The sequence below is a fragment of the Zingiber officinale genome, chromosome 1A, assembly GCF_018446385.1.
Source record: "Zingiber officinale cultivar Zhangliang chromosome 1A, Zo_v1.1, whole genome shotgun sequence".
In the NCBI taxonomy this organism is placed as follows: Eukaryota; Viridiplantae; Streptophyta; class Magnoliopsida; order Zingiberales; family Zingiberaceae; genus Zingiber; species Zingiber officinale.
The window spans coordinates 154,443,598-154,458,090 of NC_055987.1; the positions used below are offsets into that span (position 1 = coordinate 154,443,598).

Sequence of the window (14,493 nt, forward strand, 5' to 3'; positions counted from 1 at the left end):
CTACCCCTCTCGGCCAGACAACAAAGCTTCATACGGGTAGAGCTCAATTCCAGCCAAGTGGCTACCCCACTCGGCCTAGCACATGTTCTGGCAGTGACAAAGTGGACCTTCAGTCGAGTAGACACACACTGAGGAATAGCGAGATTCTAGCCGACAAGACGGGCACCAGAGCGGCGAGATCCCTGTCGAGCGGCCAACCCGTTCGACCTAATAGTACACTCTTTCTGATATCCAGCGACCTCCTTTTGGGAGTTGGTGTTGCCGACATCGGGCATGGACAACCAGAAGATCGTACGGCGAAAGTTTCCACTATCACTTCAGAGATATGCTTGGCCCGTTAAGGTACTATGTTAGAGACACTTTACTGACAAGTCTTTTCAGGAAAAACTTTGAGAAGTGTACTCGACTTGGGAAGCGTGCATGAGCACTACCAGAGCTCTATATAAAAGAGGGTCCAAGTATCAGTGGAGGTATGCGATATTCACTGTTTGTACTACAGTCTTTTTATTGCTCCGCTTACACTTCATCGCCGGTGACTAACTTGAGCGTCGGAGAGCCAACGTCGGGGATCCCTTCCCTGGCTCAGCACTCACGTAGTTTCTGTTGTAAGTCTGAGCGGAGTTATAAACGATTAGCGAGAGCGTCACATTCCCGGCTTTCCATCTCTTCGATTTTCGGACGGAATAAAAGAATAATTTTATTTTATATTATAATAGTTTTAATCAAAGCGGTATTTTTAAAAAAAATAATTACTTTTGATGTTAATGAAAATAAAGATATTTTATTATTTTCTCCTATTTTATTAAAATATAATTTTATAAATAAAATTTAAAATATATATTTCGAATATGGCATGTGTGTTCTGTAAATAAAGACCTTATGTTCAGTCATTTTGAAAAATCGTATTATTTATTATATTTTTACTGTAAAATGCAAAGCATTCAATTCGGCTAATATCCTATCCTAAAGGCCGGCCCGTTTGAACTCGATTGAAGCCCAAATAGCCCTTTCCCGGCGAGGGCAATTGCCAACCCTAACTTTGTACTATAAAAACTTTGTATCCTGAAGGTTGTAATGACTTGAGCGGCGCGATTACGAGGAGTCCATTCGGAGCATCGTCCTCAGCGAGGCGAAGGAGAAGAAAATGGTGAAGTTTCTAAAGCCGAACAAGGCGGTTATCATATTGCAGGGCCGTTTCGCCGGGCGCAAGGCGGTGATCGTGCGTGCGTTCGACGACGGCACGCGGGAGCGGCCCTACGGCCACTGCCTGGTGGCCGGCATCGGAAAGTACCCGAAGAAGGTCATTCGCAAGGATTCGGCGAAGAAGACGGCCAAGAAGTCGCGCGTGAAGCCGTTCCTGAAGCTGGTGAACTATAACCATATCATGCCTACCCGCTACACCCTTGATGTCGATCTTAAAGATATTGTCACCCTCGACGCGCTCCAATCCCGCGACAAGAAGGTCACTGCTTCCAAGGAGACCAAAGCTCGCTTCGAGGAGCGCTTCAAGACCGGAAAGAACAGGTGGTTCTTCACCAAGCTCAGGTTTTAATAAAAGCATGCGTCTTATTCTATCGTTTGCCGTTTTAGATCTATGTCGATCTTGAATTCTGCTGAGTTTTGTCTATTGGGTTTAGTACGTTCTTATGGTTTAATGGATCAATTTGGTTCATGTGACGATTGAATGTATGTGATTCGTCTATAGAACGATTTACTTTGCTTATCAGTTGGTCTACCATTGACAATGGATCTGCCTAATGTTAGTCATTTTCCAATCGAATTAATCATACGGTTGATCTGTTGCGTATGGCTATTTCCGAATTATTGATCATTTTATTCTGTTTCATACACATGAATAAAAATAAGTCACAGTTGAGAGATTCTGCAATCATCTGTCATTTTTAGTAGCGAATGTGTAACATAATTGTTGTAACTTTGTTATTTGATTAGATTAGATTGAGCCATAATTATTGATTGAATTTTAGTAGTTGTTTAGCTAGATGCTCAATTTTGAGAAGTCAGCGGAGTTTAGTTATTTGTTTAGTAGCATGAACAAGATGAACTTGTTTTTTTAAAATCAACTATTCATTATAGATTTTGTACTAGGATGAAACACTATAACTTAAGTCCACAATTCTAGAGTGTATTCTCATAATGCAAGGGTTGCCTCATCTCAAGCTCTTGTAGCCACAACTCTTTCTTCTTGATCGAGGAAATTGGCTACTTCTCTTTGCCATTTTCAACTTTTAGTTACATTGAAGTTAAATAAACAGTGTACAACCCTTTATGAAAGGTCAACAAGTTATGCTTGGGTAATTCTTTGTTAGTTGTATTACTTTTATGTGTGTGTGTGGAATCTGTTGGTTTCTACCGCACTCTACTATCACATATACTAATACACCATGCGATGTTAAATGTGGGCATCACTATTGTAGCACTAGCAGTCTCAAAATGCATATTCATGGGAAAATGTTCAAATATGTTGTAGGCATAATTTTGGCATATTCAATTGGATGCCCATATTCATGTTATGGTGTTCAGCAATACTTCACCTCAATTAATTAATTATTTATTTATTGTCGCTCAACTAGGAAAAGCTAAGATAAAAATAAGGACAATGAGAGCTTTCTCCATTGAAATAGGTTGTAAACCATGACCTGATATGGAAAGACAAAGTAATACATCTAGAAAAAACTGGGAAATCAAAAACCAGACCTGAACTGGTAGCTTTCCGGTTCCGGTTTAATGGTTAACTGAGTTTTACCAATTTACCGGTTGGTTCCTTGTTTAGGATTTTTTTACTGGTAAATTGGTAAAACTGGGATAAACTTAGGGTGTGCACGGAGTGAATGAATTTGGAAACTTAGGGTGTGCACGGAGTGAATGAATTTGGAAACTTAGGGTGTGCACGGAGTGAATGAATTTGGAAACTTAGGGTGTGCACGGAGTGAATGAATTTGGAAACTTAGGGTGTGCACGGAGTGAATGAATTTGGAAAGTTCAAAAATTGGGAATTTGGGAGGAGAGAGTCTGAGACAGAACGGGCGATGAGGGAGTTTTTTCATTTCTGTTTACTTTTTAGTCTTTTCTTTGTGGAATTTTTTAGCTGGGTTTTAGTTAATTAATTTGTCAAAAAAAAACCTAATAACCCACTTCACTAAGTCCACTTAACTAGGTCCTATTTTGTTACCGGTTCTTGGTTGGAACCGGTTAACCAACTGAAACCGGTTCAATCTGAACCGATAGAACTGGTAAGAATATCGGTCAGTTAATCGCTTCTATATAAAATATGGTAAAATGGTAAATTGGAATTGATAAACCGGTTAATTGACCGGTTGAACAGACCTATCTAGAGTAGGACATCAATAGGTTCTAGCATTTATTTGTGCATATCTATTCAAAGATCTATCGAACAATCTTCAGAATTCAACCTTTTTTGATATAGATTATATATATGTGCTCTAGAAACAAATATATCATCTATCTTCCTTAGAAATCATAGATCCCACATGGCTAGAGCTGACGTGTATAACGCTAATTCAAGACATTTCTGAACAAACAGCAAATAGAGTAACGAACTTGTACTTTCACAGATTTATGAGTCAACTATGTAAATCATTGATTGATGACACAGTATAGCATTAAGCAGCGCAGAGACCATAGATATAGAGAATAATTATATGGTTCTTAATTTTGTAGACTGAGAAATAGAAACAATTGATCATCTTGAAATCTTTGTAGTATGTTGTGTGGTTGGCCAATTGAGTTTTATTTTGCTTAATCCTGTTTGAGGGCATACTTTAATTTATTTTTACCTGATACTCCGAATTTATAACTGGTAGAGGAACTTAGAAGGAAGTATGCAAGCTTTGTTTGTGCATGATTAAAACACGAATTAGTTGAGTTTTATAGTTGCGATTGAATAGTAACTTAGATGGCTAGATAAAAATAGATGTGCATTTGAAAAAGTTAAAAGTTGCAAAAACTTAAAGGAAGTGTGATCGCATAAAAAAAGATCATTAGCAAACGTTGTTTCGTAATTTTGACCCTCTCACTTGGTACTTATGTCATTGTATCACATGAAAATTTTGTTCGGTCGTTGCATTTAACACTTAGTATGGATTCTTCTATTTCATATTCAACTCTTATGCTATTCAATTATATAAAGAATAGATAGAGTGAACAAGCATGATAGGTAGACAACCAGTGTAGTTGGAGTATTGAAACCAACTTAGCGAAGAGAGTTTAATGGCTTGGATCAATCAAGCAGATCTAATGGTGGACGGTAGATCGAGTCGATAGCCAAACAAATTAGATGGACTTAATGATAAACATGATGGATTGACCGTCAAGGTTAGTAAGATGTTTGGCCAATTAATTTGCACAAGACAAAATGATTATTTTAGAGCTATGTGAATTCATTATATTTTTGCGTTCGTTTTATGCCGATTCAATAAACGAAAGATATTGGGCAAAATGATAAACATGAGCTTTTCATGTTTTCTGATAAGCGGCAATGCAGTACTTGGGCAAAATTCTCGAACCACATAGTTTAAGGTGCGTAATTCTCCAATTGGACATTCCAAAGTAAAGTTCACGTAATTTCTCTCTTCTCGCATCAATGTAATCTCACCGTCCAAAAAACATTATCTTAACATCATATTCGAAACTTAGCATCAGAGATTCAACTCTTACTCAACTGGCATCGAGTTAGGTCAATTATTTAATGATCATCACAAAAGCATACGTACTCCATCAATAACCAAACAATGGCATGATAAAGCTACTAAAAGGTTCTAACAATAAAATACACTAAACTCCAATATATAAGCCAAAAAAAAAGAAAAAAAAAAGAGAAGAATACAATGTAAAAACATAATATCAAACAAATTCGATGGAGTGTCTCGTGCGAATTGCTGGCAGAGATGAATAGTGGATGGCAGATATGCATCTAATTGTTTTTTAAATAAAATGACACATTTAGATAATCAAAATTCAATCGGAGTGAATTGAGTTGTTTTTTTAAATAAATATCTGAAACATCTCCAAAATCCAAATATATTATATTTATCGTACCCATAAAACTGACTCGACGGATAAATTTTTAGTCCGCCCCTATTTGATGGAGCCTTTTCCAATACTCTATACAGATCAGGATAGTTCCGGGATTTGTTGTGATAGTAAGTGAACGGATAAATTTCTCAAATAATGAGAGTTTAATTTTTACGCATCATAAATAAACACATATGGTGCAGAGTTGGCCATCTCTAAGTGAATGAAAGATATAAATATCTAAACACCTGAACTTTTGTTTATATAGATCATGGCAATTTAATTAGAGTACTCACATATAACCAAGTTGGTACTTAGATGATTGCCACTTAAAAAGAAAGATCTAGTCTGGAAAATAATCTCTTGGAGACCGCTCGATGACCCGAATTTACCCTAATTTATCTTCCTTCCAATTGCTTTAGGATGGACGTTGTCACATATCAATTCAATTAGAACGAATGCAACATGAATACTAAAGCATCAGTAAGAAACATCATCGGGCAACTGCAAAACATATCCATCCAATCTAAACAAGATTAAACTTCAAGTAATGCATGGTTAACCCTCGGAGTCAAACAAAGCTTCTTGCGTAGCCTGGAAAGAAATACCAAGTGAATTGGTCCACAAAGTGATTCTCTGATATCTCGAAGGAATATTGAATCAAGTCACTGGAAGAAGCATTGGTTAGAGGTAGGGCTGTAATCAAATCAAACTGAGAAATGAGAAAGCCTCAAGAAGGGGTGTTGTGTGGATTCCACATGAAGGCCCAGTCGTTTAAGTTTTTTCTAGTGTTCCCCTCCCCCGCAGCATACATGATCCCACTTCAACAACCTGAAGACTACAGTTACAGACAAACTCAGGAAGGAATTTATCTCTGGCTCGCTCTACGAGTATATGCACTCAGCGAGATTTGTTATAGGCATATTCAAATATGAAACTCAAACTTAATCTAGCCATCTAGATCATAAAGACAAATCTATAGACGGTGAGTAAAAGCACCAAAATAATGGAAACAGTTTTCCCTTGTCAGTAAAGTATCTAAAAAATTCTATAACAAATCCAAAAGATAAGTTACTCTCTGGAATTGTCATGAGCTAAGTCAAACTGTGAAGTAGAAAACCTATTTAAACCCAAAGTCCAAATGTGCAATACATATTTCATCATATGCATCAGATGTTCAGAATCAGTTTATCAATTGAAAACTACAATCCACATGCTACTGTTCAAGACACTCAGAGACAGATAAATAATTTAGTAGACTTGTGCAAGTATTTGAACTTACAAAAATAGCCTTAAGATTTAAGAACCAGTGAGTCCACGACATTGATGAAAAGCATACAAATGCGCCTAGCCCAAATGTTTACCATCATGACTTAGAGGGTCCATGTGCAGAAAATATGCAAATTCAATGAAGAAAAGGTTTGGCGGTACGTGGACTAAGAAACTTCACCAGTAGTCACCACAAGAGCACTTGCCATCCTTGAAATGGTGAAATCGTTTATTATCCCTAACAATGAGCTCTCTTCCAACAATCCTTGACATGATCTTGATTGCGTTATGACAGTCACCACATATTCTGAGATTCTTGATGATTCGTAATGGGGTCCTTGCAGGAGTACTTATCAGTCCATAAGCAATTGCCAACCTCTCACTGTGGTAGAGCAATGCCTGTTCCTTGGCTTCCTGATCAATATCATGGAGCACATATCGAGTATCAGGCACATAAACCTGTTCTTTGACCACCTTCTTTTCAATCTTTGGGGGCAACCGGTATTCTGCAAGCATGTTCCTTCCTTCCAGCATGTTCAAGCCAGATCGTCTCTTGGCTGGAGGTGTTGGAATCTTGGAGGCAACAGTCTTGGTAGGATCCATGGAAACCATGAGCTCCCCAGCTCGATCCTCAAGATCTATATCACCCTGAGCCCGAGCCAAATTCATCATCACTTCCCACACAGCAACTGGTGGTTCGAATGGCAACTTCTTGATGAAATCTAGTGCCTCATTAAGGTGACCTGATTTCCCAAGGACTTCAATTAAACCAATGTAATGCTCAATCTGTGGAGGTATCCCGTACTCCTTGCTCATGGACTCGAAATGAATGAATCCCTCTTCGATTGCCTCTGCGCTTGCACAAGCGGACAAAACAGAAAGAAAGGTCCTTCCATTGGGCATCACTCCAATCTTCCTCAGTTGCTCATACATCTGCAATCCATCATCACCCATGTTATTTGCAGCATATCCATCAATCATCAGATGCCAGGAATCCATAGTTCTATCAGGCATTCTATCAAACACTCGACGAGCATCGACCATGCTGCCACACTTTGAGAACATCTCCAGCAGCTTGTTATTGATCTGGAGGTCGGCACGGAAGGGCGATCGGAAAAAGGACTCATGAATCCTTTTCAATTCTTCGAGATGCTTCGGGTCAGAGCAGGCAGCGACAAGGTCGAAGAAGGTAGGAGGGTCCGGACAGATGCCCTGGCCCAACAAACCAACAACTTCCTTGAGCTTACCCTCTCGGGCAAGGGCGAGAAGGTCAACAGGGCCGGGAGGAGGAGCCGGCGGGTTGTCACCTATCGGGGAAGGAGGACGGTGGTCGTAAGGCGGTGGCGGGCGTTGGTGCTGATTTTGCGGTGGCGGGCGTTGGTGCTGATTTTGCGGCGACCAGTGATTAGGATTTCTGTGGTCCTGTGGAAAGGTACGAGGGCCGTAAGAATGGGGCGGCGGCGGCGGCGGCGCGGATGGGTGTCTCTGAAAGTTATCGGGGGCGGCGGCGGCGTACGTACTGAGGCATCGGGAAGAGAGGTTGGGGGAGAGGAAAGGCAAGACCTTTGCGTTCGCAAGGACGGATGAGCGGAAGATCGGGAGACGCCCCTTGAAGAGAGTGGTGGCGAGCATGGTGTTACCAGCACGATGGACCGCCATGAACGAAGTGGCCATTAGACGGGAGGAATCCAAAACCCTACTACGCTTATCTTATAATCGACAGTAAATTTTCACTTTGCTCCCCAATAGTTTCTAAATACTTTTGTTATACCAATATTGTCTAAAATAAAAATTAAACACCTAACAATCTGTTGTCTTAAAATCATTCCATTTTTTTTTTCAAATTTGTTTTTATAGTTTTAGTTAATATATAAGGGGGTGTATTCATCCTAGACTTCTAATGACTTTTAATGAGTTTTTAAAATAATAGATTTTTATAAAGTTGATAGATTTCTATTGACTTTAATAGAATTCTACAGACTTTTATAAACAGAATTTCATAGACTCTTATTGACTTTTTTTACAAGATTTTTATATACATTCGTAATATTTTTCATAGAGTTCTGGATTTTCATGGATTTTGTAACTTATATAATTATGTCATTTTTTTATTGATTTCTTTTAACTAGTAAATGAACATCTTCAACTTTTTTTTATTTATTTGTATAAGTGAATTCTTCTTAGCTTAAAATCAAATTAACTTTAATTTAAGAAAAATGATGAATGAATCACTATTCAATTTATTAAAATCAAATTTAAATTCTTCAAGTCAATTCAATGTATATAATTCATTAATCAATAGTTTTTAATAATACATACCAAGATAGTCTTGTATGGAAAAAACCTAATTGTTATTGACAACATGATCAATATCACTCTACATTTGATTGGCTATACTCTCTCTCCATGAGTTAACATTCGCTCGTTGTTGTTCTTGAGAAAATAATTGATCAAAGTTGTCATCTTCATAAACTTGTTCTGATGAAGATGATGGGACTTCATTATCTAGTTCGATTGAAAATTCATCAGAATGACACTCCCTACGAAGAAAATTGTGCAATCCAGCACAAGCCAATACAAGCTCTGCTTGTGTTGTATATGGAAATGGCGGAGCTGCTTTGAATATTTTGAACCGTGATTTAAATATACCAAATATCCTCTCAATAGCGTTCCTCAAAGAAGCATGACGAAGATTGAACAACTCTTTTGCATTTTCAGGGTGACGACCCTGACCAGTGAATTCTTGAAGATGATAACGTACACCTCGAAAAGGAGCCAAGAATTGACGTCGATTTGGATACCCTCCATCCACTAAAAAATATTTACCTATCAAACCATATATATGTAGTATCAAATAACCAATGAGTAACATATATATTCTTTAAAATTACAAAAATATAAATAGTTAAGAAACATATAGAACAAAAAAAATACCTCCGGGCACTTTAAGCCCATTATTTCTTGATAAAGCATCTGTCAACACAAGTGAATCATGGGCAGACCCCTCCCACCCACTGAGTACATATATAAATTCTAAATCAAAGTTACAAGCTGCTAAAACATTTTGAGAAATTTCTCCATGACAGTTACGATAACTGTTAATATCTTGTCATAGCTAGAATGTGAGTGCCATCAATAGCTTCAATACAATCCTACAACAACAATAACATAACCATCATCGTCATCACTAATAATAATAATAATAATAATAATAATAATAATAATAAAAAGAATTTCATACTTACTTTAAAGTAAGGGTAAAATCTTGTGTTCTCTCTTATTTTTTCTGGCACTGTAGATCCAGGTTTGACCATCATATCTACTGCAATGCTCTTCAATGCTTTCAACACCTTGTTGAAGTTTTGGCTAGTATTGTAATGTAATCGCCCAAATGTTTTACGAATCAAGCAATACCGAGTATTATGACTAACAACAAGTAAAAACATGGCAAGCATTTCTTCGATGTAGATGTGTCTTGTATCTTGTAAGGAGGTTCTTTCTCTAAGGATCTTGCATGATTTTAAAAATATGTCTGGGTACATTCTATAAATTTCTCGAAAGTTTATTGGATTCTCTTTTAATATTCTATGAATATAATTATATCCACTTGTACTAATTGGTTGTCTATTTAAGGGACGATGAACATATTCGTTTTGTATGTTTGCTATATATTGATATAGCACATAGAGGGTCTTGGAAATTTCCATCAACAAAGACTCAATGGTTTCATGCAACTCTTCTTGCAATTCTTCTTCTTCCATTTGTTCATCTACTTCATGCATATTGATATTTTCCATTTAAATGCTTGACATTAACAAGCAATTAAAATGAAAGAACATCTACGAAATCATAAAAAAAACATACCATGTGATCCTGTCCGAAAGCTGAGTCGGACGAAGGCTGGTCGCGACGGCTTGGTTGTTGACGGAAAGTCGTGGGCGATTCGACTCCCACGGGCGGCTGACGATGCTGCAGGACCCTGCACACACTCAGACGATCTCCCCTACCTCACGTTAGAGACCAGAACCCAGGGAAAAAGTCCCCGGATCAGGCCCTCTGACGTTCAAGTCAGGTCCTTTTTCCCCAGAAAAAGCAGAGAGACTGAAAATGAGAAGTTGTGGAAAAAGTGACGAGAGAGCGCGTACTCGCGTACGAGGAATCCCCTCCTTTTTATGCACCCGCCTTGCTTCCAGAACCTGCAACCCTGTCAGAAAATGTTAGACGCTGGGCTTTGTCGTATATCCCGGACACCTATCGTGCTGCTATTGGTCGTGAAGGCATCTTCTTGTTAGGAACCCCCGCCTTTACACATGGGTTTTGTCTTGTAGCGAAGGACATCTGTCAGGCTACTATTGGTTATGAGAGCATCTTCTCCTTTAGAAACCTCCGCCTTCGCACATCTTACTGGTATGTAATGATTACTCTTGATGGACAATTATGATCCTCCGACTTCTGCTCAGCTTAGCTCATCTGATCTATTCCGGCCTGCCCCTGCCTCGCGCCCTCCAATCGGATCCAGCCTCTAAGCGTCACCTGCCAATCGGGCTGACTCCAACCAGCTCTGCTGCTTCCGACCTGTGAGTCGTGATTTGCACTTCTGGGTCTTCGAATCGCAGGCCTGCAGACCGAGCCGTCTCTACACAGCCCTATCGCTTCCGACCTGTGATTGTTTTCTGTCCCTCGACCATAGGCCTGCAGATCGAGCTGCCTCTGCCCAGCTCTGCCGATCCCGACCTGTACCCCATGTTCCGCCTGCCGTCTTCCTTTGTTTTCCAACGGCTTCGCCTCCTTGAACAACAAGTCTGCCTGACCTCTGCCTATTCCATATGCTAGCCTTTTGACTGCCTAGTCAGCTTGACTATTGGCCGCCACGTCCTCTTGACTTTTGATCGCTATATGGCCTTGACCCTTCTCACCCTTTCCTCTGGGGCCCCTCCATTACCAACCGTATCACAAGCCTCCCTCACAAGTCTAGTCGAAGGAGGACGAAAGTCTGACTGACTATACCTCAGCACATCTCTAAGATCTCAGCATATCTCTGTGACATCATCCTATCTCTGTGTCTCTACCTCAGCATATCTCTGCGCGTTCTGCTTCCTGCCTCACGCATCAACCTTTGTGTCGCGTCGCCTGGGATACCATGCCTCCTTAATTGCTTCGCCAGTCGCTTGGGGTACCGTGCCCACGTAGTTGTTTTGACTTGGCCACCCATCCTCTTTATAAAGAGCCTTACGGTCATTTCTTTATTCTATCCTTCTCCTGTCACGCCTTCCCACTTTCTTTTGCTAACCTGCGTTACACCAGCTTCTTCCCCACGCGATGCATTCTCCTTTTTCTGAGGAGGTTGATCAACCACCTTCCCAAACGCGGATAGATCAGCTCACCTTACAACTTGCCGAGAAAGAATGTAAACTGGAGCGCGTATCCAAGGATCGAGCTCGTCAGCTAGCTGCCCTGCGCTCCATGGAAGCCCAGTATCGTATCGCGAAGTCTTGCGTGCATGCTGAGAAGGCGAGGAAAGAGGAATGTCAGGCTAGCCTGCAGCACCAACTCAGCCTTCAGGAACGCTTGAAACAAGAGCATGAAACAGAGCTATCTCTCCTCCGTGCGTATCTCGACGACAAGCAAGACACGATCGCCCGACAACAAACAGTCATCAACTCCCTACACGCGCAGCTGGCTCGAGCCTTGAACGCCCCAGAGGCTCCTAAGTCCCCAGACATTTCTTCACACGGCAGTGCTCATTCTCCATGACCAATCCTTTCCCCGAGTTAAAACTAGTTCGGGCCATAGTTGTCCCAGTGGCTCCTTTGCCGCAAAACGTTCCCTCTTGTAGCCTTGGCTGTATCGCCTGCTTATTGAACTGTGCTACTGTACTTGTATATCTGTCCTTTTTCGGCATAGTCTCTCCTGCTCAATTTTCATCTAACAAGCATTTTTAAAAACTGACCCGTATATAGGAGCCAAGAGTTGCCTCATGACTCATTTTTATGTATGAATTTTGGATAATAAAACCAACATAGTGCTTAAAATTAAAATTGTAATGACCGTGCAAAACCTGATTCCGCAGTTAGTATTGATGCTTTAGGGGTAGGATGGATGGCCTCCCGTACTCCGTACCTTGCTTGTTTGCTGCATATTTATAATTTGCATAAAGGAACTACAACAAGACCAGATGCAGTTAACCTGATTATTGGGAGACGTTCCGCTCATCGTGAGGCATATCCATCTGAAAGGTAGTTAGGCGTGAGCGCCGAGTTCGCTTATGATTTTCGCAGGGGAGATGATTTTTGATTCCCGCATGGGGGCCGACCTGAAAGGTCGTTGGGCGTGAGCACAAGGCTCACTTTTAATTCTCACATGGGAGCCGACCTGAAAGGTCGTTGGGCGTGAGAACAGAGCTCACTTATAACTCGCACTGGGGCGAGAGTCTGGGGATACCGACCTAAAAGGTCATTGGGCGTGAGCACAAGGCTCACTTTTAATTCTCGCATGGGAGCTGACCTGAAAGGTCGTTGGGCGTGAGAACAGAACTCACTTATAACTCGCACTAGGGCGAGAGTCTGGGGCTACCAACCTAAAAGGTCGTTGGGCGTGAGCACAAGGCTCACTTTTAATTCTCGCATGGGAGCCGACCTGAAAGGTCGTTGGGCGTGAGAACAGAGCTCACTTATAACTCGCACTGGGGCGAGAGTCTGGGACTACCGACCTAAAAGGTCGTTGGGCGTGAGCACAAGGCTCACTTTTAATTCTCGCATGGGAGCCGACCTGAAAGGTCGTTGGGCGTGAGAACAGAGCTCACTTATAACTCGCACTGGGGCGAGAGTCTGGGGATACCGACCTAAAAGGTCGTTGGGCGTGAGCACAAGACTCACTTTTAATTCTCGCATGGGAGTCGACCTGAAAGGTCGTTGGGCGTGAGAACAGAACTCACTTATAACTCGCAGTGGGGCGAGAGTCTGGGGATACTGACCTCAAAGGTCGTTGGGCGTGAACACAAGGCTCACTTTTAATTCTCGTATGGAAGCCGACCTGAAAGGTCGTTGGGCGTGAGAACATAGCTCACTTATAACTCGCACTGGGGCGAGAGTCTGGGACTACCGACCTAAAAGGTCGTTGGGCGTGAGCACAAGTCTCACTTTTAATTCTCGCATGGGAGCCGACTTGAAAGGTCGTTGGGCGTGAGAACAGAGCTCACTTATAACTCGCACTGGGGCGAGAGTCTGGGGATACCGACCTAAAAGGTCGTTGGGCGTGAGCACAAGACTCACTTTTAATTCTCGCATGGGAGGCGACCTGAAAGGTCGTTGGGCGTGAGAACAGAGCTCACTTATAATTCGCACTGGGGCGAGAGTCTGGGGATACCGACCTAAAAGGTCGTTGGGCGTGAGCACAAGGCTCACTTTTAATTCTCGCATGGGAGGCGACCTGAAAGGTCGTTGGGCGTGAGAACAGAGCTCACTTATAACTCGCACTGGGGCGAGAGTCTGGAACACTCCGGTCCAAGACCGGTGGCGATGGTGCTGGTCTGAGACCAGTAATGATACTCCGGTCCGAGACCGGTGGCGATGGTGCTGGTCTGAGCTGGACCCCAAACGACGAAGGCATAGATGCATTGCTCTTCTCCACCTTCATCCGTCTCGCCTATGCCGACTTCATTGCTTTGGTTGATCTGGTCGTTATTGCTAGCTTTGGGCTTACTCATTCGCGTTGCGTTTCTCCCTGCAATTGCATTATGTATGGTATAGGATTAAGAATAGAGGAGGGAGCGTAAAAACCTTACTCAACCCTTGGGCCACAGTGCCCTTGCAGTTTATGATGACCCCGCAGTTCTCGCGATGCGCTTAGTTAGCTGATCGGATCAGGGGCTGCCTACACAGAGCTACTTGCCCGGATGGTCCGAGCAAGCAACACCCCCACAGGCCCGCTTGATACTCCTCTGATCTGACATTCACTTCTGTTGACCTGCCTTGTCTCATTCGTGACCCTTTTGAATTGTCTGGCTTCTGTAGCTTTATGAAACTTCCCGCCTAGCCTCAGGCCTTTCATGAAAAATGCCCCCCTTTTTTGGGGCCATGCCCCTTCATGATTACCTCGCCATGTCAACATTAATGCGCTCCCTCTCGCGATGACACCTGTCCGGCGCCTTTATTGCTCACGCCTCCTGATGCC

The 14,493-nt window shown here is 41.8% G+C and overlaps 3 protein-coding genes across 3 annotated transcripts; 1 reads left to right on the plus strand and 2 right to left on the minus strand.

The window, feature by feature from the left end:
* The first annotated feature begins 1,067 nt into the window (after positions 1-1,067).
* Positions 1,068-1,807, plus strand: LOC122038077 (60S ribosomal protein L27-3). The gene has a single exon (XM_042597648.1). It carries the CDS (start codon positions 1,145-1,147, stop codon positions 1,550-1,552), a length of 408 nt encoding a protein of 135 aa, XP_042453582.1. The 5' UTR covers positions 1,068-1,144; the 3' UTR covers positions 1,553-1,807.
* A 4,421-nt stretch (positions 1,808-6,228) lies between these two features.
* LOC122038078 (pentatricopeptide repeat-containing protein At2g15690, mitochondrial-like) lies at positions 6,229-8,000 on the minus strand. The gene has a single exon (XM_042597649.1). It carries the CDS (start codon positions 7,993-7,995, stop codon positions 6,499-6,501), a length of 1,497 nt encoding a protein of 498 aa, XP_042453583.1. The 5' UTR covers positions 7,996-8,000; the 3' UTR covers positions 6,229-6,498.
* Positions 8,001-8,698: 698 nt separating this feature from the next.
* LOC122005316 lies at positions 8,699-9,776 on the minus strand. Its single transcript, XM_042560318.1, has 4 exons — positions 9,567-9,776; positions 9,452-9,473; positions 9,285-9,354; positions 8,699-9,146 (listed from the first exon to the last, which is right to left on the minus strand). Exons 1-4 carry the CDS (start codon positions 9,774-9,776, stop codon positions 8,699-8,701), a joined length of 750 nt encoding a protein of 249 aa, XP_042416252.1.
* Positions 9,777-14,493: the final 4,717 nt, after the last annotated feature.